The sequence below is a fragment of the Balaenoptera physalus genome (assembly GCF_965194825.1).
Source record: "Balaenoptera physalus genome assembly, chromosome: 1".
NCBI classification, from domain to species: Eukaryota; Metazoa; Chordata; class Mammalia; order Artiodactyla; family Balaenopteridae; genus Balaenoptera; species Balaenoptera physalus.
Window position 1 is genome coordinate 170,636,752 of NC_138882.1, and position 23,067 is coordinate 170,659,818.

Genomic DNA, 23,067 nt, shown 5'->3' on the forward strand with positions numbered 1-23,067 from the left:
TGTCGGAAGTCAAAGGTCAGTAAATAGTGGTGATGTCATGCGGGCAAGATGGCGGAAGGGTGAGCCAGTCATCCAGTTCTCGGGCGTTGGGCCCTGAATTCTCCCAGGGCTGGGGTGCTGGGCCAGGGTCCCCGCGGGGAACAGGAGGCTAGCGCGGGCCTGGACGGAGCTGAAAGGACGGGGTGGAGTCTCAGCATGAGGGGGTGGGGAAGCGGCCTGCGAAGTCTCGGCCCGCGGGCCACATCTGAGGAGGGAACTGAGACCCGATCCTTGCGCGGGCGAGAGTCGCGCTGGGGGGCCGCCAGATGTGTCTGTCTTCCACAGGGAGGACGTGGGATGGTGGCGGAGCTGGCTGCAGCAGAGCTACCAGGCAGTCAAGGAGAAGGTAAGCCGGGCCGGCGCCCTTCCTCCGGCAGGGCCCCGCGCCGCCTCACTGCAGCCTGGTCCGAGCCGTCCCGCCGGACCCGTGTGGGCGCCGGGCCTCAGGGATGAGGCCGACTTGGGCCCTACGGGTAGACAGACCCCAACTTAGACCAGTGTGACTCTAGCTACAGTGAAATAAATACGGTCTTAAAGGCTGCAGCGACCCTGTGGTAGGAATCCGTGGGAAGGAGCGGTTTATGTCCGCTTGGGAAATTCACAACTTCGTAGAAGAGAGAACATTTGATCTCGGCCTTGAAGAAAAAAGATTCTAGCGATAGAAACTTTCTCCTCTAGTCATTCAAATATTAGAGTATATGCCACAGCCAGCACTGTCTGATTCTGTGGTCCTGAGGATACCGACGTTAGCCAAGCAGGTGCAATCCTGGACCTCCCAAAACTCACAGTCTAGTGGGGAAACAGCAATCCCTGTGGGACGAGTGAGGCTTGGCTCTGCCGGTGGGCAATGCCATTGTGTGTTGCTGTTTCAGTCCATGCTAGTTTGTCAAAACCAACCCAACTGAACTCTGGAAAAAGTTAATTACTGTTTAGCTCAAGCAGCTGGGTTGAGTCCTGCTTCAGGGCAGACTCCAAGAGGCTTCTGGCTTCATTTAAATCAATCCTCTACTCTGGGAGCATTTGTAGTGTAGCATCACTACAGCCCAGCAAAATCTGAGAATGACCTGAGCTGTTTATGTTGTTGATGAAGACTCAGAGAATTTCAAACTGAGGTTTAATAGAAGAGACCCCAAAGGAGCTTGCTTTTCGTTGAGCAGTCTACTGGAAGGAGAGTCTGACGTTCATTTAGCAAATGTTGTGTGAGGGCCTCCTATGTGTTACCCTTAACGTTGGTCTTACCATAACTCACGAAAAATAGGTAGTTGATTAGCCTTCCATCTTTGTTCTCTCATTTGAAGCAAGGGGAATGGGTGTTGTTTCTGCCTTTGACAGTTCCCTGTTTGGAAAGAGAAGACTTAAATTGCCTACTCTTATATGAACCTAGGCAAGATATTTAACCTCTCAAAGCCTCAGTTCCTCATCTGTAAAGTGGGAATACTAATAATACCTACCTGCTAGGATTGTTGTGAGGATTAAATGATAATATATGTAAAGCACTAAGAACAATATCTAGCATACAGTAAGTACTAAATAAGTACTTTTTTAAAAAAATATTTATTAATTTATTTATTTTTGGCTGTGTTGGGTCTTCGTTTCTGTGCGAGGGCTTTCTCTAGTTGCGGCAAGCCGGGGCCACTCTTCATCGCGGTGCGCGGACCTCTCACTATCGCGGCCTCTCTTATTGCGGAGCACAGGCTCCAGACGCGCAGGCTCAGTAGTTGTGGCTCACGGGCCGAGTTGCTCCGCGGCATGTGGGATCTTCCCAGACCAGGGCTCGAACCTGTGTCCCATGCATTGGCAGGCAGATTCTCAACCACTGCGCCACCAGGGAAGCCCTAAGTACTTATTTTGATTATTAAGTATTGCGAGCCACAGGGAAACCTCTTAAATACCTGCAGTCCATTTTTCCTTCCATTTTGTTCTTGGTCTTTCAGTACTTTCCTGGCCTTGCTTCCTTCCCTCCCTATGCTGGCTCTGTCTGGACCACTCAATTCCCAGCACCCCCAATTCTCTTGCACCCCATAGCATATATTGCCCCAGAAAATACAGCCCTTGGTGCTGTGATCTGCCTCCCTCTGCCCCTTCATTCCTCTGGGTGTGTGTGTGTGTGTTTGCTTGCCCATGGACACTAGTAGGGAAAGTCACGATGCTCTTTGGCCCACCGCAGATTCCCCAAACTCTCTGGGCTTGGGCCCCTCACCCTCCACCCCTGCCCCAGCAGCTTTTTTCAGTCTCATATTTTCTTCTCCCCTTGCCTTCAGAAACTTTCCCCAAAGCTAACTCTTCCTCAAGTCCCCTGTCCAACCACTTCCTCTTTTACTTCCAGGAGACAAGCTCACTTCCTACTTTTTTTTCTTAATTTTATTTATTTATTTATTTATTTATGGCTGTGTTGGGTCTTCGCTTCCGTGCGAGGGCTTTCTCTAGTTGAGGCAAGTGGGGGCTGCTCTTCATCGCGGTGCACGGGCCTCTCACTATCGCGGCCTCCCTTGTTGCGGAGCACAGGCTCCAGAGGCGCAGGCTCAGTAGTTGTGGCTCACGGGCCCAGTTGCTCCGCGGCATGCGGGATCCTCCCAGACCAGGGCTCGAACCCGTGTCCCCTGCATTGGCAGGCAGACCCTCAACCACTGCGCCACCAGGGAAGCCCTCACCTCCTACTTTTTAAAATTTGAAGTCAACAACGTGATCTCTCTTAACTCCCTCCCCACCCCTGAAGCCACTACACATAGACTTATCTATATAAACACTCAGCTTCACCTACCACTTGCCAAATCCAGTGGTGTTTTTCAAGTCTTATCTTTCTGGACCTTTCTGCTGCATTAGACACTAGTGATCACTCTCTCTTTCCTGAAACTCTACTCCCTTGGCTTTTGTGGCATGATTCTCTCTCAGTTCTCCACATACTTCTCCAGGCTTTCCTTTCCTGTTTCACGAATTCCTCTTCCTCTGCCTGCCCCTTAAAGGTGGTGTTTGAGGAACCTTATCCTCACACATTGCTCTGTTCACTCAACAAACTCTTTCATTTTAGGAAGACTCCTAATCCTTTTCTGTGAGATTTAGTATTTGAGAAGAGCTCCGGCTGGCCGGGTGTCCCAGATATCCCACAGTCACTGCAGATACTACATACCAAAATCATTGTCACCATCTTCTCTATAAACCCGCTCCCCCTTCAGCATTTTCTTCCTCAGCTGGCAGCACTGCAACCACCCAGTCACCTAGTTTAGTTGCCAGTAGCCCTTCCCGACTCTTTCTTGTCCTGAGTCAAAACATCTATTTAATCACCAAATCCACCTTTTTTGCCTAGTATTTCTTGAACCAGTCCCATCTTCTCATCCTGACCAGCACTGTCCTTGTTCATTTTCTTCTATTTCCTTTCCTGGGCTATTGCAACAGCCTCCTGACTGGTCTTCCTCCATTTCTGATCTTGTCACTCTTGGACCTATAGTCCATGCCAGTCTCTGGAGTGACCTGTCAAAAACGCGAGTCTCATCATGTCCCACCTGCTTCAGACTTTGGTGGTTCCCCGTCACCAGCAGGGCTGACCAGGCCCTCCAAGGTTGCCGTCTCAAGCTTTATCCCTCACCACTTCTGCGTTACCCTTTATTTTCATTAGGACTGAAGTGCTTGTAGGCCTCAGTAAACCCCAGGCGTCACCACGCCCAGGCTTCCTTATGACTCCTGCTCATTCTTTAAGGCTCAGTCCAGGCCTGTCAACAGGTCTTTCCAACCTCCCCACAATACACCGGTCACTGCTCTGCCCTTGCACATCAGCACTGTTACGTGAGCATTTTCCCCAGTAGACTGTGACCTGGAGGACTGGCACCATATCTGTTCATATTGGTCCCCTCAGAGCTCACAGTCTAGTGAGGGAGACAACCATTCATCAAATAATCATGTAAATGGTTATATAATTAAAATTGCCTTGGTACGTACCAGTCTAACAAGCACACATTTTTTGAGTGCCTACTTTATGCCAGGCTCTATGTCAGACACTGGGAGAGCATCAGTGAACAAAAAACAAAGGTTCTATGTTTACAGAGCTCACAGTTTATCCAGGAGGATACACACGAACAGGTAATCATAAATCTAAAGGACAGTAAATGTTAAAGAAGAGAACGTGCAGGTGCCCATGAGCAGGGGAGCCAACCTACATCTGAAGAAAGTGACATGTAAACATAGCCAGGTGAGAGGGTTCGTTCATTGTGTTTGTTCGCTTGTTTTGAAGAGTTAGAACTATGTGTCAAGGAGAGGGAATGATGTGTTCAGATACCCTGAGTTAGGGAAGATGGTAGAACATTTGGGAAACTTTTTGAGGAAGGCCAGCTGGAGCTCAGTGAGGGGCATCGTGGGAGGGGATGAGAGTCTGCCAGAGGTGGGATTATATGGGCCTTGTAAGTGAAGGTAAAGATTTTATACTTGCCATAGGATACCGTGTAATCACTGAAGAATGTAAAGCAGGGGCATCGTGGTCTGCTCTGACTTACAAAGCTCCCACTGGTGTCAGGAGGAGAAGGTAATAGAGGTATCTGATGCAACCTGGGAAAGGAGTCCGGTTGAAAGAGCAGGTTGGCCTGGACTAAGGTGGTGGCGGTGTGGATGGAGAGAGAATTAATAAATGACTCTTCCACTCCAATTAAGGAGTCCTGAATCTGAAATGGAGGCATTCCCACTCGCAGGGAAGCCTCTGGCTGATAGGTGAGACTGTCCCATTCAGAGACGTCCCAGGATGATGAAAACTAGGCAGGCTCTTCTGCAAAGAAAAAATCACCAGAACATTCAAAAACATGCTTTTAAAATGCAGGTGATTATCCCTGTGTAAAATGAAAGGGCTTGAAGGGGTGAGCACAGTGATAGTCCAGGAACGTGTCTTAGAGTGGGTGAGGATGAAGCAAGACAAGGTAAGGCTTAGACAAGAGCTGAGGGCCTGCAGTCTCACACTGCGTTTGAGTGCAGAGTGAGAGTCAGACCGGTCCGACAAGCAAGTATCAATTCTGCCCAAAGGAGCTCTATGGATGAACAGAACCTTGGGGAATGGTGGAACTAAGGCGGCCTAGGAGAGAATCCGATCCAGTATTTCTTTTCACACCCCCTTTGTTGAATGTAAAAAAATCACACACCTTTTTCACTGGTGTTGTCAAAAATTGCTCATAAAAGCTTTCTAAACTATTGCTGTTACCAGTACAACATACTTATAAAACCTTTCACACAAATAATTTCACCTACTGTTTCATGTTTCAACTGAATTTCCCTGTAACAAAAAAAGTAAAAATAGAAAACACTTTCCTTTGATTAAAAAAAAACACACACACACACCTTCTCTTCGTGTTTGAAATTGGAAACAAAGGTCATGACTTACAGCATAGCAGAGTGATGCATCAAAGTCTGTTTTGTTTTCAGACTGCGTGTGCCCCCTTCCCCATTCTGCTCGTGAGAACTACTGATCTCTTCCACCTCCCTCATTTCCCAGGAGAAAACCGAGGGCTAGATGAGAGTTCCTCCTGGCCACATAACTTATAAGTGTCTGGGCTGAGCTCAGTCCCTGTTCTCAGAGCAGCAGGAAGTTCCTCTGTGCTCTCTGCTGTTGGGTAATCCCAGGTCATGGAATTGGGACAAGTAAGCATTGTTTCTGAGCCCAGGCTTCCCATGTCACTGAGTTTTCCATGTTTCTGTCTGATACTAAAGCACAGGGAATAGGAACAAAGGGTGGTGGCACCAGCTGGCTCTGTCATTCCTCTCTGTCTTCCCTTAGTCCTCCGAAGCCTTGGAGTTCATGAAGCGGGACCTGACAGAGTTCACCCAGGTGGTGCAGCACGACACAGCCTGCACCATTGCAGCCACTGCCAGCGTGGTCAAGGAGAAGCTGGCTGTGAGTACCACCTACACCCTCCAAGTGACTTTCCCCCATAGCCTGACCTGCCTGGGACCCTGGTGGGAGCTCCCAGCCTTTCTACCGTTAAGTGATTGTTTTTTCCCATAGGCTCCCATTTTGAAAATTATGTCTGTCAAGCAAACAAGCTACATATGTTAAGTAATAATAAGCTTTCCCACTTCTGTATTGTTTTAGCAGATCAGCAAAGTCATTCATTGTAGACAATTTAGAAAATACAGATAAATAAAAGAAAAAGAAAGACCTAGAGATACCCATAAGTCCCTCTCCCAGAGATTAACTACTGTTAATACTTGAGGAGTATATCCCTTATATATACTTTCTTTTTCAAAACTGGGATCAAATGAACACCATGTTTCATAACCTAGTTTTTGACTTAATCATTGCAAACCTCGTTCTACAGAATCATAAATGGCATGGTATTCTGTTATGTGGATTTTACCAGTTCCTAGTTTCCTGTTTGTTTTTTCCAGTATTGTAAACAGAGTTACAGTGAACATGCTGATTGCTTAATCTTTCTGCTTAATATTTTTTTCCTAATAAGGTATTGGAAAGGATATAGGGTGAATATAGTTGTTTTAGACCTTTTAATATCTACTGTAAAACTGTCCTCCAGAAAGGTTTTGCCAGCTTATATTCTTACTGGCCCTGGTTTTATGAATCAGAGATGTATAGTGGAATTCTCTTGTGAGATAGGAGTTAGATTCTAAAGTCAGCATGAAACTTGAAAATTGTATATGGTCAAAGATATCCCTGCAAACCTCAAATTTCCAATGAAGTATAGTATACTGGTTTTATATTACAGTTGCTCCTTTAGTATTGGAACAGATTTCAGTTTCTTTGATCACCAGCTGAATCAGTTGCCTTGTAATTAGAGGCCATGTTATGAAAAACATGTTATGGAGTTTTTATAGCCAAGCTTCTTTTGTTGAATCTTGTAAAATACTGTCTGCCTGCTAACCACAGCTACTGATGAGCGTGAATAACAAGTAGTAATCGAGCTGAACTGCTGCAAGTCCAGCCAGTAGCAGAGATGCCACTTGTTTCTTTCATTTATTTACTCCTTTTCTCATTCAACAAATATGATTATATACCTGTGCCAACATGTACCAGGCACCATTGATAGTCTCTAGGTTTAAAATACCTGGGCAGCCTAATCAGGAGTAAATGTGACACTTTTCTACAAGGTTTGCAGAGCCTGGTCCTGTCTCTCAGCCTCCCATCCCTTCTTAACTTATGTATGTATGTATGTATGTATTTATTTATTTATGGCTGCATTGGGTCTTCGTTGCTGCATGTGGGCTTCTCTAGTTGCAGCGAGTGGGGGCTACTCTTCGTTGCAGTGCATGGGCTTCTCATTGCAGTGGCTTCTCTTGTTGCAGAGCACGGGCTCTAGGCATGTGGGCTTCAGTAGTTGTGGCATGCGGGCTCAGTAGTTGTGGCTCATGGGCTTAGTTGCTCTGCAGCATGTGGGATCTTCCCAGACCAGGGCTCGAACCACTGTCCACTGCATTGGCAGGCAGATTCTTAACCACTGCGCCACCAGGGAAGTCCCATCCCATCCCTTCTTGCTCAAGGGCATTCTGACCAGTGTGGCTCAAGATTGGTGCCCCACTTGCCTCTTCTAGGAGGTCCATACATTGGCCCTCAGCTGGTCCCAGGTTTGCATCTAGACAAGGCTGTCTGTTCTCATTCTACCCATATGTCCTCAACTTTTCATACAAAATACTTCCTGAGCAATGATGATGATGAGATTGTAATATTACAGTACTGCTAGTTATTAAATGTTTGCCATGTGCTGGGCATTGTACACACCTTATCGCTTTTAATCTCCACAGTATATTTATCTGCATTTTATAGATAAGGAAACAGACTCTGAGAGGGTTTAGGTCTCATAACCAACAAGTAGTAGAGCTGGGATTCAGATCCAAGACTGACCCCAAAGCTAGTACCGTTTCCATCACTCTACCCATAAGTCCTCTTCCCCACTGAATGTCTATGGCATGGATCCTCCCCTGTCAATTTGTGATCAGCCTGGTCGACCTTGAAATTTTGTTGAAACAGCCAGTCAAGGAGCTCTGCTCTGACCTACACAGGCCTACTGTGGCCCTGTTCCACACCCCCATCTGGGGTGGTGGTGGGGGACGGGGACTCTGGCTGCGCCTCTCTCCTTCTCCAACCCCAGAGATGGGGGTGAAAGGTCATGAGCATTTCCCTGATCCCCACACACAGTACACTTTGACCCCTGATGCTTCATACCTCCATACCCTGTACCCCAGTTTGCAGCCTGCTCCTGGGCCACTTGCTTCCTCTGTTGGCTTCTCTCTGCAGACTGAAGGCTCCTCGGGAGCAACGGAAAAAATGAAGAAAGGGCTGTCTGACTTCCTAGGGGTGATCTCCGACACCTTTGCACCCTCACCAGACAAAACCATCGACTGCGATGTCATTACCCTGATGGGCACACCCTCTGGCACGGCTGAGCCCTATGATGGCACCAAGGTATTCACTAGCGGCACTGGGCTCTAGCTTCCAACCTGAGCTCACAAAGCAGTACATATTCATAAAAAATAAATACATGTATATAATTAAATTGGAGAATACCAATAAGCAAGAAGATAATTGTTTCTAAACCGGTAATCCCATCACTCAGAGAGAACCACTGATTCTTTGTTGGTGTATAACCTTCCATTTCTTTTTGCTTGCAAACACTGGTAAAGATAGTTTGGGGTTTTGCTTTTTAATAGAAAAAGCACTTTATACATGCAATTTTGTAACCCACTTAAAAAAATTTACAATTAACTATTAGCATCTTTCCTAATCACCATCATTTTTAATGTCTTTAAATTCTTGCAAGTGTATATAGCATAATTTATTCAGTCATTTCCTTAGTGCTGCACATTTGGATTCCTTTCAGCTTTCATCCATAATAAGGAATGCTCTGGACAGCATCTTTACGGGCATGATCTCCACATTTGTGTTATTTAAGACTAATTTCCAATAGGAATAAATGTACAGGGGGAGGATATCTTCAAAGCAATTAAATCAACAAGAATGGTAGTATATTTCTATTGCATTTTATCTTCTCACCATTACTCCTCATATTTTGTGGAGCGTTTTCTCCCAGATTCACAGTGTGGTGTCACAGCAGTTTGGCCTTCTTCATAGCATTTTACCACATTGAATTTCAATTCCAAACATGATTTGTCAAGCATGTTTTTCAACACTAGTATTAGCACCACCACTTAGTACACATTTAAGTGAATTGTGAAAAATTTTTAATTATAGGATTTTAAATTATAACAGTGAATCACCAAAATCGCTTGCTGAAGTTGTGATACAGCCAGCCCATGCTTCCTGCAATAATGAGGAAGGAAGGAGGGGCTTTCCGTTTACCAGCTAAAGTTTGCCACTCCTGTCGCTCTAATGGGAACATAGATTGCAGTTTATTTGGCAGACTGGCTATGAAATTAAGAAATTCTTGATGAATTGTTTTAATTTGAGAGAGTTAAATATTTCAAAATTTGCCAGTAAATTTTGGACTTTATTAATATATTTGCACTAACATTTTTCATATCTCACATAATTCAAAACCATTTTATACATATAATTTTATAGCCTGCTTACCCTTTATTTTCTTAGTTTCCAGGGGTGGAATACTGGGTGAAAGACCATTTTTCTAGGAGCCCCAGTTTTGGACTCCTAGCCCAGTGCTCCACTCCATAGCCCACAGTGTTAATTGCCAGGTGCCCTGTGGGTATGGTAGCCAACAGGGGAGAAGCTGGGTTGTGGTTGATTGGCAGAGAGAGGTTGCTTTCTATCCCCATCACCCCAGAATTTCTGTTCTTTTCTCTTGTTTTTTTAGGCTCGCCTTTATAGCCTGCAGTCAGACCCAGCAACCTACTGCAATGAACCAGATGGTGAGGGGGTAGCGGTGAGGGGGCAGGCTTGCTGGGCAGGGAGATCAAGCGGGTCTGGATTGCGCACCCTGTTTGTCTCTGGTAGCAGTGGCCAGGCACCCCCTGTGCAGAGGGACCAGAGTGGGGCTAGTTTGACCCTTAGATCTGGTGGGATGGGTTGATGGTCCCCCTTCCTCCCTGAACCCAGACTGTCTTCATCCCCTTCTACAGAGGCTTTGCTCCTCTCGTCCCTCATCCTCAGCTTAGGCTCCCTCCCAGCCCTGCTGCCCTGCCTGCCTTCCTTTTGGCCCGTTTGCTAAGCTCCTGCTGTGCAGCAAGCCCCAGGCTGGGAACCAGACACCAGAAATGAGTTGAACCCTCAATCAACCCTGTCCAGACCTCCAGGAACCTGCTGTTAGGAGACAGAAACAGGGAATAAAGCAAAGATACTAAAGATAGAGTGACTTGACTGCTTCCACAGAAAGAGGGGAGCAGTGGGATCCCAGAAGATGGCATGTAACCCAGCCTGGGAAACCTAGGATGTGACACCTGAATTGAGGTTTTACCGATGAATTAGAAGTAAACTAATTTTACTTTTAGAAGTGGGGGAAGGGTGTTCAAGCAGGACAACAGGAATTTGAAGTTCTCGAAAAACCTAGGCATTTGGGAAGGCCAGACAAAGGGCGCATGTGAGGAAATGAGGGCAGTGAGAGCTGCCAGGGGCACCAGACTGGAAAGGCTTTGGGTACCAGACTAAGCAGTTGGAATTTTGTCCTAAAAGGCTCAAGATAGTGGTTCTTAACCTTTTTTTAAGTCACAAAGGCCTTTAAAAATCTGTTGAAAATAACAAGCCCTCTCTCAACAGAATTTTATATGCATATGGGAATTCTTTAACCCTTTGAAGCCCATCTTTGGACCATAGCCTAAAATGCCCTCCTGTAGAGAACTGTTGAAGCATTTTGAGACCTGATGTGATCAGATTTTGCATTTTATAAAAGAGCCTTCAGGCAGTGTTTTGTAGGATGAAATAGAGAGGGAGAGATGGAAGATGGGAAGACCAGTTACGAGGCTTGGTAGGAATCCTCATGTCAGAGGTAAAGCCGGAACCAGGGAAGGGGTGGGTGGAATGAAGAGGAAGGTATGCATGTATAAGAGACGCTGAGGAAGTGGAATCCAGAGTGACTCCATAAGGGAGGAGTCTGGGAGGGCCTCCAGCTCTCCAGTGGATAACTGGGTGGGACAGGTGGGGGAGGGAAGAGGATGAGCACACGTTGTATTTGCAGCATATGTGTAGGTGGATGTGTCCAGGCACCTGGACCTCTGGATCTGGAGCCCAGAAAGGTAGCCTGTGCTCCAAAGACACGGAGGAATTGTCAGTGGGAGGAAGAGGTTGAAACTCATGGTTTAGTGGAGGTTATCTTGGGAGAAAATGGAAAACAAGAAGAGATAAGGAAAGGAAAAAGAGGAGCCCACTGAAGACTCAGATGGAACAACGAGAGAAGTGGGAGGAAATACACAAAAGAGTGAGAAGCCAGGAGAGAAGAGGGCTTCAAGAGGAAGGCAGTGGCTCCAGGGCAGAAACTGTAGGATGGGCACATGAGGGAGGACAGAGAATCTGCTATTGGATTTGGCAACATAGGGTCACTGGTGGTAACCTGAGAGTAGCTGTTTCAGAGAGGAGAGGATTCAGTAGCCAAGCACAGTGGGATAAAAAGCAAGCAAGCATGGGAGAGAGTGGAGACTGCAGCCCCTCCCAGTGATCAGTTAGGGGCCATGCCCTGATATCAGGCCTACCCCCCCCTTCACCCTGCCTGACCCCCCACCTTGGGCCATATGGCTTTGGAAAAACCTTAAGCTTTCCTCTTTGTCCATGTCCAGGCTTAGGTGTGATTTCTCTAGGCCCAGTGTTCTTTCTCCAGACCCACGGAACTGACCATCAGTGTCTGTCCCTCTGCAGGGCCCCTGGAGTTGTTTGACACCTGGCTTTCCCAGTTCTGCTTGGAGGAGAAGAAGGGGGAGATCTCAGAGCTCCTTGTAGGCAGCCCCTCCATCCGGGCCCTCTACACCAAGATGGTGAGGGCATAGCTGGCAGGACCTCAACCAACTCCCGGCCTGAGGTGTGGGGAGGTGGGAGGGACATGTCCAGAGTCATTGTGGAGTCCTCTGGCCTAGAGAGCAGCAGGAGGCCCTGTGGAGCCAAACCAGCCAGCTCCTGAGCCAAGAATCCACATGGGGGAAACTGATTTGCCAGGCTTCTGGCAATCACGGTGAGAAATGGATGGGCCAGCAAAGCCTGATGGGAGTTCTTTTCTTCCTCCTTGGCCAAGCTGGGCCAGGAAGGTGGGTCTGGGGGGTGGAAGTGCTCTAAGAATCACTACTCAGCCACTTATCCCATCTGATATCCAGAGTGGCTGGGAGCTGGCTGATGAGGCTGGGGACATAGACCACACACACCCACTCCCAAAGTCTCATCTCCACTGTCCCCTCCCTCCAGGTGCCTGCAGCTGTTTCCCATTCAGAATTCTGGCATCGGTATTTCTATAAAGTCCATCAACTAGAGCAGGTATGCTGGCCTAACCAGGGAAGGTACTCCACTCAGCCATGGGGGAAGGGGGCTGGATTTTGTTGAGGGAATAAGGGGACAGAGGGTGCCAAGAGTTCTGGGGTCAGGACCAGAGTCTGGGGAAGAGGGTTCCCTGACTGCTCCTGGCCATCTACTCCCCCACATTCAGGAGCAGGCCCGGAGGGATGCCCTGAAGCAGCGTGCAGAACAGAGCATCTCTGAAGAGCCTGGCTGGGAGGAGGAAGAAGGTAAGAGGTATCGAGAGGTGATGAGAAAGTACCAAGTCCTGCCTGTGGGGGACTGTCTGGGCCATTCTCTCTGAAGCCTGGAGGGACATGGCACCCCAGGGAAGAGGAGGGAATGAATATGGTGTTTGCACATGCCCAGGATACGCTGAGCTAACAAGGGGTTGTTTACCAAGGCTGGTGGATCCCAGGTTTAGGTACAGAAATCGCATATGTCAGTTGAAGCAGATTTCCCTGCCAGCCCATGGACCAGTACTTCAGAGTAGGGGATGCTTATTGAAATTCCATATTCCCTTCTTCCACTTCTAAATAAGACTCTATGGACATGTGGCCAAACTTGTATTTTTAACAAGCTCCACTGGTAATGTTAATGGCCAGCAAGACTTGGGAACTGCTGGCTTAGGGACGGAGCTGAGCTCCCTCTACCTGGTAGCTCAGCTTAGGACAGTGTGTGGGAGCCAGCTGCATGGTGTGTTAACACAGTTACTAAGTGCTTATATTATATGCCCAACCTGTACTATAAGCTTTACATGTATGGTCCTTATCACAACTTCATTATCCCTCTTTTGCAAATGAGGCAGGTAGATTAAAGAAGAGTTAAGTGGCTCGCCCAAGATTATGCACCTGGGATATAGCAGAGCCCAACCTGAACCTCAAACTGACTGACTTTAAAGTCTTGGCTTTCTAAGCTATAATATTATCTTGGGCTGCACTGCTAGAAGCTGAGTGCCCACCAGGCACGTGCTGTGCCTCAAGGGTGGGAGAGACTTTGACCAACAGGGATTATCTGCAGAAGAACTGTGATGGAGAGGGAGGTGAGGAAACTGGCACCCATTAGTTTTGGTTAGAGCAAACTTTGGTGGGAACCTGAGGTCTGTTTTCAGAGAGCTCCAAGGTTGTTTTGGGGCTAACCAGGGTACATCACTCTCTTTCCCTACCTTTCTCTCTTGACAGAGGAGCTTGTGGGCATTTCACCCACATCTCCAAAAGAGGCCAAGGTTCCTGTGGCCAAAACTCCCACATCCCTTGAAGGAGGACCTGGCCCCCGGAGCCCCTGTGCAGAGAGTCTGGTGACCCCGGTTGAGGCTCCAACAGAGGTGACTCCATCGGAGAGCAGTGAGAGCATCTCCCTCGTGACACAGATTGCTAAACCTACCCCTGCATCTGAGGCACCAGTGCTGCCCAAGGACCTGTCCCAAAAGCTTCTAGAGGCATCTTTGGAGGAACAGGACCTGGCTGTGGATGTGGGCGAGACTGGACCCCCACCCCTAGCTCAGTCCAAGCCCCACACCCCTGCTGGCCGCCCCAGTGGTCCAGAGCCCCGGCCTCCAGCCAGAGTAGAGACTCTCAGGGAGGAGGTACTCACAGACTTACGGGTGTTTGAGCTGAATTCAGACAGCGGGAAGTCTACACCCTCCAACAATGGAAAAAAAGGTAAGCCAAGGCCAAAGCCCAGGGAGCGTGTGCGGGCAGGGCAGGTGAGAGTTGCCACCTCACAAGGCAGACTTGTCTCCTTGTCCCATGTGAGGATCCTAGGAGCAGATGGCCTTCATTTGTGCTACTGATGATGATGATGATGATGATGACAGCTACTATAGGTTGAGTATTTAGTATACTCTAGTCCATCAATTCCAAGATGCATTTATTCTCTGAAATTAGGATGCATCTTACAATTGTTGGGGTTTTAGAGTCAACAAAATAAGGTTTATGTCAAATCATGTGTTAAGGATGTAATATTGCATTTAATTTCTCAGTTACCAGGGGAGCGTGTTAATTTCCAGTTTACAACTCACAACTCCATATAACTGTCCTCATTTTACAGATGAAGAAAGTGAGCCTCAGAGATGTTAAGTAACTTGCTCAAATTCACATGGCCAGGAAGTAGCAAGCCCAGATTCAGACCCAGCTCTGTCTGACCTGAAACCCATGCCCTTAACTACCACACTGTGTCAGTTTCTATCCTTTTGAACAGTTCAACTTTGGGGTGGGAACTCCTGTAACATTGATTGCTGTCAAGGGTCTTCTTCCATGGATGACCTCAGGAAAGTCAGTTAGCTTCCCTAGACCTGTGTTAATTGTTATTATTATAAAATATATAAACAAAACTTACATGTACAGTTTAAAGAAGAATAAAATGAATACTCATGAACTTGCAGTGACCCAGCTTAAGTAATAGAGCTTTAGTTTCTCATCTGCATAATGAAATTTTAGACTGTAGACACTTTGACTTTATGTCAAGGGGGGACCTCTCTCTAACTCCTGCAATTAAAGGACAGTGATGGCTCTGGTGTCAGCTTGTTTTGCCACATCCAAAATACCTCTCCAGAGATAGCCAGTTGTCAGCAAGACCTCCCCTCAGCTCCTTACACACAGGCATCCTGTCTGCCAACACTCAGCACCAGTTGGCCACAAAGCTTGCCCAGCAGGTGAGCACTGGCCTACTGGCAGTGAGGGACTGGCTTACTGCAGTGGATGGGAAACAGGCTGATTTCCAGTTTCCAACACAGTGTTTTCCTTCTGACTCTGATTCAGTGAGGTCATCCATTGAGCTCCTACCTACTCTTTATAAGACACTGAGGAGGGCGGGGTAAAGGCTGCAGTCTATGATGAGGCACGAAGCAGTATGAGACAGGCTTGGTACAGGAGTTCAGAGAAAGAAGGAACCTCCGCGCATCAGCAGGTGTTTCACCAAGGAGACAGGCATTGTATAGGAGAGTTGGAGAGTTTGGGGCAGGTGCACGGGGAGCGGTAGTCCAGGCTGAGAGGGCCTACAAAGTCCCCCACATGTCAGATCGTGTGTTAAGGACATGGGGACATGGGGCACATTGAAGGGGGTGACCAAAGCCCACGTTTCTGTATTGTTCCCAGGAGAGGGAGGAACAAGAACTTAAAATCTTAAGCCAAATTCAGAAAGTTGGACTTGGTGCCACAAAGCAACAGGGCATGCTGCTTATATGCCCAACCTGTAGTAAAAGCTTTACATGTAGAGGCTAAGGGCTCAGGCTCTGGAGTTCAGACAGTTCTGGGTTCAAATCCCAACTTTTCTCATGAGCCATGTGACTTCAGAAAAGCTACTGATCTTCTCTAAGCCTCCGTTTTCTCCTCTGTAAGTTGGGGGTAATTATTTCCTGATAGGTCCTCAGTTAGGGAAGAAATTTGGGTAGAGCCCTGCTTTGGGGAGATGATGAAGATAATAAGAGGTACCGTTCTCTGAGCACTTTCTGTATGTCTGTATAGCTCTGTGCTAAGCACTTGATATGCATATCACTTAATCCTCACAAAAATCCTGAGATCTGTGAGATTTTCCTTTTTTTTTTTTTTTTTGTTACTGGTAGGAAACTGAGATCAATCACCCATCCAGTAGGTATTTAGAAAAGTGTGACGTTGCCTTTAGGAGAGTGAAGAGTAGGTGATGGACCCAGTAGGTGGTGTGGGGTTGCTGGGTGGATGGTACGAAGGGTCCATTTGAGATAACGGTCGTGAATTTTAAGAGACACCAGTCAGCACAGTTGTACTTTGTCCAGCCACATTCAGTTGCTCAAGTGCAGGCACAGAGCAGATGGGGAGTTGGACTTAATCAGGGTTCAAGCTTACCCAGGTGAACTCAAAAAGACAAGAGTCCAAGTGTATGCAAGAAGCGATCAGAATGATGGTTCATGGAATCTGAGCTGGGTAAGGGAGGGAATAACAGTGAAACAGTTGGAAGGTTAAAGAATTATTGTTTCCGTTGGGAATTGGGCTATTGGAGAGCGTGATGAGAAAAAATGAATGGTGGGTAGAGACTGGAAGAAATGAGATTATGGGGAAGATGCAGCATGAGCTCTTAACAGTGCGCTATACTGCCTCTAATGCACTGGGGGATTCGCAAAAGGAGGACCTGGGGATTCAGTGCAGAAGACCCACCAGAAGTAGTTGTAGTCACTTAGTGGGGGGAAGCTGGGGTCTTAGACTAGGGTGGGACAGTGGGGACAGAGTAAAGGGAGGAAGAATCTTAAAAGAGGCTTGGAGGCAGAGTGACTCCTTCTCCCTCTTGTGTCCAGATGACACGAGGGAGGCTTGGTCTCTAGATGCAGCATGAGCTCTTAACAGTGCGCTATACTGCCTCTAATGCACTGGGGGATTCGCAAAAGGAGGACCTGGGGATTCAGTGCAGAAGACCCACCAGAAGTAGTTGTAGTCACTTAGTGGGGGGAAGCTGGGGTCTTAGACTAGGGTGGGACAGTGGGGACAGAGTAAAGGGAGGAAGAATCTTAAAAGAGGCTTGGAGGCAGAGTGACTCCTTCTCCCTCTTGTGTCCAGATGACACGAGGGAGGCTTGGTCTCTAGATACAGCAGTCTCTGGAGGTGGCCCAGCCACAGGGACCTCTAAGGTCCCAGGGTGATGCCTGTCATTGCAGAGCTGCTTCCCACCTGTATTTTGTGCCGAGATCCATTTGAGCAAGGAGACTAGACTTACCCTGCTCAGGCTCCCTCAGCAGGGAGCAGAGAGGGGAGATGAGGGCAGGCCCTGTGGCCTGCGGACTGGAAGGAGCTCTGGGCTTAAAGCGCCACTTCACAACTGACTGACCTGGGAGTGGCTTTTGCTTCCATTTCTTCTCTGGAGAAGCAAAGAGCCAATTAAACAGAATAAAATGAGCTGTGAGTGACAGCACCACGAGGTTAATAATCACCTGAAAACTCCCCTTTCTTACAAACAAAAGAAAACAGTAGAACTTCATCATGAAATCTTAAATTGTTGTTGCATAGATCAGTTCTCTGCCACGTGCACAGTGTAAAGGTGAGCTTAGTACTCTTATTGTGTGACAGGACAGGATGGTGGGAGGAGGCAGGTGGCAGAGAAAGCCCAGATTCGCATCTCTGCCACTCAAAGCCTTTGTTTCCTCACCTGTAAATTGGGACTGTTAATACATATCCCAGAGGGTGGGTGTAAAGTGCTCCAAAAATGTTAGCTGATGCTTTCTTTTTTACCCCGAAGGGTCTGCCCTAGCATTTAAGCCTGAAGAGGAGAGTTTCAAATCCCTAGAGGGCAACCTGGGGTTAGGAAAAGCTGTCATGACCACAGCCACAGCTCTGGAGGGAGAAATCAGCCAGGAGTCCAGCTTCTAACCCACAGGAAGCCTGCACTGACAGGGAGCCAGACGCAAGCCACCAAGAGTGTCCTGAAAGCACAGGGAGCCTTAGATGTGGAGTCAGAAGAACTGGGTCTTGGTTGCACATCTGCCCCTGACTGGCTGTGGGACCATGTGCAAAATTACTTAACTCTGGGACCAGGCCTTTAACAGCTCCATTTGTTAAATATCCACCGTGTATATATGTTACAGGCACTTTACATGATACTGCTAATTTTAACACTGTTGTATCTCAACTGCAGGCCAAGGTCTATACAGAATCATCTAGGTACCTGCTTATAATGCAGAATTCTGGGTCACCACCTACACCTGCTGAATCTGAATGAGGGGGATGGGAAAGCAGGAATCTGCGTTCTAATAAGCTCCTCCAGTGGTTCTTTGCAAAGAGGGTGGTTTTATCCTTATTTTATAAATAAACTGAAGCCCAGAATAACTTGCCCAAGACTACACAATAGATAAAAGAGTTAGGGTTCCACCCAGGTTTGCTTGGCTCCAGAGACCCTGCTGTTACCACACCACTTATGGCTAGCTGGGTGACTAGAGAACAGTGCAAGAACCCTAATAAGGAACGTGGAGGCCAGGCTTGGGGAGGTCTCAGAGCCTGGGTGCATGGTGAGGAAGAAGCTGGACAGGAAGAAACAAGGTATTTACAGGTGGTGCCATTGGGGGATCAGAGCTTACTCTTTTTAAAGGTGCTTTTTAAAGAAATGATTACAAAGTAATATGTGTTCATTTAAAAAAATATATTACCCCATGACCTCATCACCTAGTGATAACTATTGTTAGTATTCTTGTGGGTATTTTGCTCATCCTCTCTGTATGTGTGCATGCATCTGTGAGCGTATTTTTTTTTAATGGAATCATACTGCATATACTCTTTTTTACAGGAACGATTTTTGTAGTTTTCTTCTTACTAATAACTTTCACATGTACATTTTTTTTATATTGCCGGTAAGAAAGCATACCCAAATATGAATGTTTGGAGCAGTTGTCAAACCTTAGCAGGCATCAGAATTACCTAGAACAGGGAGGAGTAAATGTTTTCTGCACAGAGCCAGGTCACAAATATTTTAGGCTTTTGGGGACATACAGTTTCTGTCCCAACTCTGTCGTTTCAGCATGAAAGCAGTCATAGACAATATGTCAACAAGTGGCTTGGATCCAGTAGGCTGGATTTGGTCCACAGGCCATAGTTTGCCAACCCCTGATTTAGAGAAAGAGTCCACGAATATTTACTGAGTACAAACTATTTGTTCTAGTCACTTGGAATACATAAGAAAACAGAAGATCCCCGTCCTCGGGAGCTCACATTCCAGCTCCTCTACTATTAGACAATGAGCATAGTGAATCTGATTATGTAATACACTAGAAAGTGGTAAATACAATAGAAAAAAAACCAGAGCAGAGTGAGGGGTCAGGGTGCAACTGAAAATAGGACAGTCGGGGTAGGCCACATTTAGGTGGTGAGATTTGAGTAAAGGTGTGAAGGAAGCGAGCGAGTTGGCCTGTGGGTATCTGAGGAAGAGTTCCAGGTACAGGGAACAGTCCTTGCAAAGGCCCTAGGTGGGAATGTGCCTGGTGTGTTTCAGGAGTAGCAGGATCAGTGTAGGTAGAATGGAGTGATTGAGGAGGAAGAGGTTCATTGTTTATTTCTTCCGGAAGATTTCCATGGCCCCTAGGGAGCTTCTGGACCACAGTACTTCTCCACTATTCAGTAACTTGCTTTTTCTCACTTAATAGTTTAAGACTATTTTGCCATGTATATAAATGTTCTATAGCCTAACCTTTAAAAGCCACATAATGTTCCATCATATGACTATACCGTTTATTTTTGTAATTCCCTATCAGTGAACTTTCAGGTAGTTTTTTAAGTTTTCATCACTGTAACAGCACTACAGTGAACATCCTTTTGGTTAAATTTTTTTACTGAATCCAGGATTTTTCCTTAAAATAGATTCCTAAAAGTGGGATCACTGAGCCAGAGAAAACAGAATGTAAAGACCTTTGGTGTGTATTTGTCAGGCCTTTCTAAAGAGTTCCATCACCCCCAGCTACAACCTCTTCACATCCCCCTTCCTGTCTCTCACACTATGGGTCATGGTTCCAGGCTCAAGCACAGACATCAGTGAGGACTGGGAGAAGGACTTTGACTTGGACATGACTGAAGAAGAAGTGCAGATGGCACTTTCCAAAGTGGATGCTTCCGGTGAGGTGAGTGGGCCTGGTTGGCCACAGGGAGGCAAGTGCAATGATTCCAGGTCTGAGGACTCTCCCTGCCAAGCCCGACTGTCCCCTCAAGGTGGATCCCGCTCCTGTCTGAGGTGGCAGGCTGCGGGAAGGAAGCTAGGGCCTCCCACTCAGGCCCTGAACAGTAGTCATTAGCAGGGTCCGCTTCCCCTCAATTCCAGGGGGATGGATGGGGGAGTTCTTGACATTAGCTCCTATCAGAATCACCTGAGGAACTACTAAAAAGTACAGATGCCAAACCCTGCCCCAGACCTTTTGACTCATGGTCGCCAGGTGTGGGACCTGAGCAGATTTCTGGCCTTGGAGACAAAAGACAATGTGATCACTTAACCTGAGCCTCTGTTTCCCCATCTAAAACATGGCACTGATCATTATAATCTCATGCTGTGGCAGATGATGCATGTGCACACCTTAGGCATAGTGCCCGGGGACATGGGCGCACTAATAGACGTTCCTGAAACCACCACAAAACAGTTATAAGCTCAGAGGCCTATTCTTATTCTTCACTTCCTCTCAGAATCAAGGATGGTCGTTTTGAATGAGGGGCTGGGCAGAAATCTCTCATAGCTAATAAGGGACAGGACTGAGGCTCCAGCCCACACATCTGATTCAAGTCAGTGTTATATCCACTGTCACACAAGAACCCCATGATTCCTTCCAACATGTAGCTCAGGAACCTGCTGTAAAGAGGTGAACAGAGTAGAGAGAATGGGAAGGGCCTTGTTTTTCATGCTGAGAGACTGAAGCCTGGAGGGAGATAGTGACCTACACAAGAGTATTTTACATCTGTGACCTCACTATACCCGGGGTAGAGAAGGCCCATGGCACCTCTTATGCCACGTGGCCTTCATGGCTTTGGTGTCTTTGCAGCCCTCTTTAAAACCCGACATACAATATACCTGAACAGAATCATTCTATAACCCATCATATCAGGGGATCTGCTGACAGCAGGCCAAGAGAGGGTTGCCTGGGGAGACTTCAGCTGGGAATTAGGGTGCTGGAGCCCCTAGTGAAGGCCCTGCGAGCACCTGTAGTCCAGTGCCACGCTTGCTTCTGATCACAGCACCGCTGTAAAGTTCCCTGCCTCTCAGGGCCATGTTCTTACCTGCTCCGCAGGAGACAAGTTCTCCTTCAGGGATTGACTGACAGGCTTCTTGTAGGCAGGGCGTCCCCTTGTGGTGTCCATTGTTGGTTGGTAGAAGCATTTCCTTTGAGTCTGGAACCATCAGAGCAGCAGGCCCACCGCTTGGGCAGAGAGCAGCTCTGCTCCCCAGACATTCCTTGAAGCGAGTGGTTCGCTCTGAGAGGAGGCCGGGTATGGCCCGGGAGAGTTGGGGCTGGGGCTGCGGGGAGGGCTATCCCAAAATGGAGGCAGCCGGGGAGCTTGGGTCTCAGCTTGACTCAGAGGAGTAATACGTGTTTGTGCTCTCCATTATCCCCTCCCTTTGCAGCTGGAAGATGTAGAGTGGGAGGACTGGGAATGAGGGGAGCCAGAGCAAGCCGCTCCCCTACCCACAGCACTTCCCACCTCCCTCGCTCGTCTCCGCCCGGCCCTGGAAGACACTGACTAAGAATGTCCCCCAAATGGCCTCTGTCAGCCAGAGCTCGAGGCAGATTCTGGGTTGTTCTTTGTTGGCCCTTTGGGCCTCTGCTCACATCTGGGAAGGGGCTTGCTAAATCCAAACCAGGAACTCTGACTTGTGCCAACCATAGGATGACCCGACGGGGAGGAAACCTACCCCCCTCACCAGAAGAGCCTACACTTCTCTGCTGAACACCCACTGTTCCTGGGGACTCTTGCTGGGAAGTCCCAACGGATAGCCCTAGCCCATCTGCCTGTGTAGGCAGAGGCCAAGCTACCAGTCTCTTGGAGGATGCCGAGACAACACACTCTGTCACCCATAAGCAGGCAAAGAAGGCCATGCCACCTGCCCTTGGCTAGACAGGGATGGTGAACACATTTTGGTTCCTATCCCAGCAGGTAAGAGGCATTCATTTCTGGGAAACTTGCCTCTCTTAGGAATCTCCCCCTACCAGGCATCTTCCATTCCTGGAAAGGTTCCTTGTGGTTCAGAATCTAGAGACCAAACTCCCTTTTACCCAGTCCAGGCTGGTATGTCCCCAACGCCTTTCCCAAGGCTTCTTCATGTCACATGCACCCGAGTCCTTAGCCCAGCTGTGCCACCTGCAAGAGTCTGCTCTTGCTCTTCTTCCCCTCCCCAAAAAGGGAGGGGGCCACTTCAGGCCCTTCTGTGTGTTACCTGGCAGGATACCTTGTCCAACCAGCTACCCACCTCGACTCCCCTGTAGCTTAGGACACAAGCCAGCTACCAGCGGTACAGAGCAGTGATCAAAGCTGAGTACTTACAACTCTGGTAAGCCCAACTTCTCCACCTCAACCCTTCTGCGTCTTGGAAGGGATATGCTGGGGGTGAGCTTCTTGAGACTGTCATCAGGTTTCTGCAAAAGCTCTTCTTCCTGAAGGCAGATCAAATCCTTGTGGCTCTCACCCTCCACTCTGGTAAAAGCTGCACCTCTCTTGGGGGAATGAGGGGCTGCAGGAATCCCTGGAGACCCTGGTGCTTCACGATGCTGCTCTGGTGATTCTTGTACATAATCCGGTGTGTTCACCAATGATTTAAAGTGATTGTGGTCAGGGACGCCAAGAGAGTGGTGGTCACTTCCACTTCAAACCTTCGATGAGGGGGTGGGATGGAGAGAATGCTGAATCTTTTTTTGATGGGATGGGGTTTTTCTCTTTGTAATTATTTCTTTAGTTTAATTAACCTTTTGGTTGTTTGTGCAATATTATATATTTTAAATTATAATGTATCTCCCCAGAGTATTTTGTAGCCGGGAAAAGAAAAAAGGAAAAAAAAAAAAGAAGACTCTAACAGCTGTTAGTTTTGTAATTAAAAAAGAAAGAAAAAAGAACTTTGTCCTGAACCTTTTCCAGACTTGCCATTAACAGCTATTAAAGAGATTCAACAGAAGCTGGAAGGTGTCTGGGGCTCTGTTCTTGTACCCTGCGGCAGCTGCCCCAGAGCCAGGGCAGGAAGCA

The 23,067-nt window shown here is 47.6% G+C and overlaps 1 protein-coding gene and 1 long non-coding RNA gene across 6 annotated transcripts in view; both read left to right on the forward strand.

Moving 5' to 3' along the window:
* Positions 1 to 23,067, forward strand: part of LOC309637447 — a 188,285-nt gene that overhangs the window by 101,345 nt on the left and 63,873 nt on the right. The window lies entirely within an intron of this gene.
* On the forward strand, positions 6 to 22,892 carry BSDC1 (BSD domain containing 1). Of its 5 annotated transcripts, none has more exons than XM_082432061.1 (11): positions 7 to 59; positions 325 to 385; positions 5,789 to 5,905; positions 8,258 to 8,425; positions 9,789 to 9,843; positions 11,780 to 11,895; positions 12,317 to 12,385; positions 12,555 to 12,633; positions 13,585 to 14,064; positions 19,867 to 19,970; positions 21,458 to 22,892. In XM_082432061.1, exons 1-11 carry the CDS (start codon positions 49 to 51, stop codon positions 21,488 to 21,490), a joined length of 1,293 nt encoding a protein of 430 aa, XP_082288187.1. In that variant the 5' UTR covers positions 7 to 48; the 3' UTR covers positions 21,491 to 22,892. The 5 variants fall into 5 exon arrangements, with proteins under 5 accessions (XP_082288184.1, XP_082288187.1, XP_082288185.1 ...); XM_082432059.1 differs by having other exon boundaries at positions 21,720 to 22,892; XM_082432058.1 differs by having other exon boundaries at positions 6 to 59; positions 19,867 to 21,537.

Bases quoted from the DNA above. Each gene is read 5' to 3' on its own strand.
- BSDC1 (XM_082432058.1), top strand. The intron at 8,426-9,788 runs GTATTCACTAGC...TTGTTTTTTTAG, and splicing joins AGCCCTATGATGGCACCAAG to GCTCGCCTTTATAGCCTGCA. The intron at 12,386-12,554 runs GTATGCTGGCCT...CCCCACATTCAG, and splicing joins AAGTCCATCAACTAGAGCAG to GAGCAGGCCCGGAGGGATGC.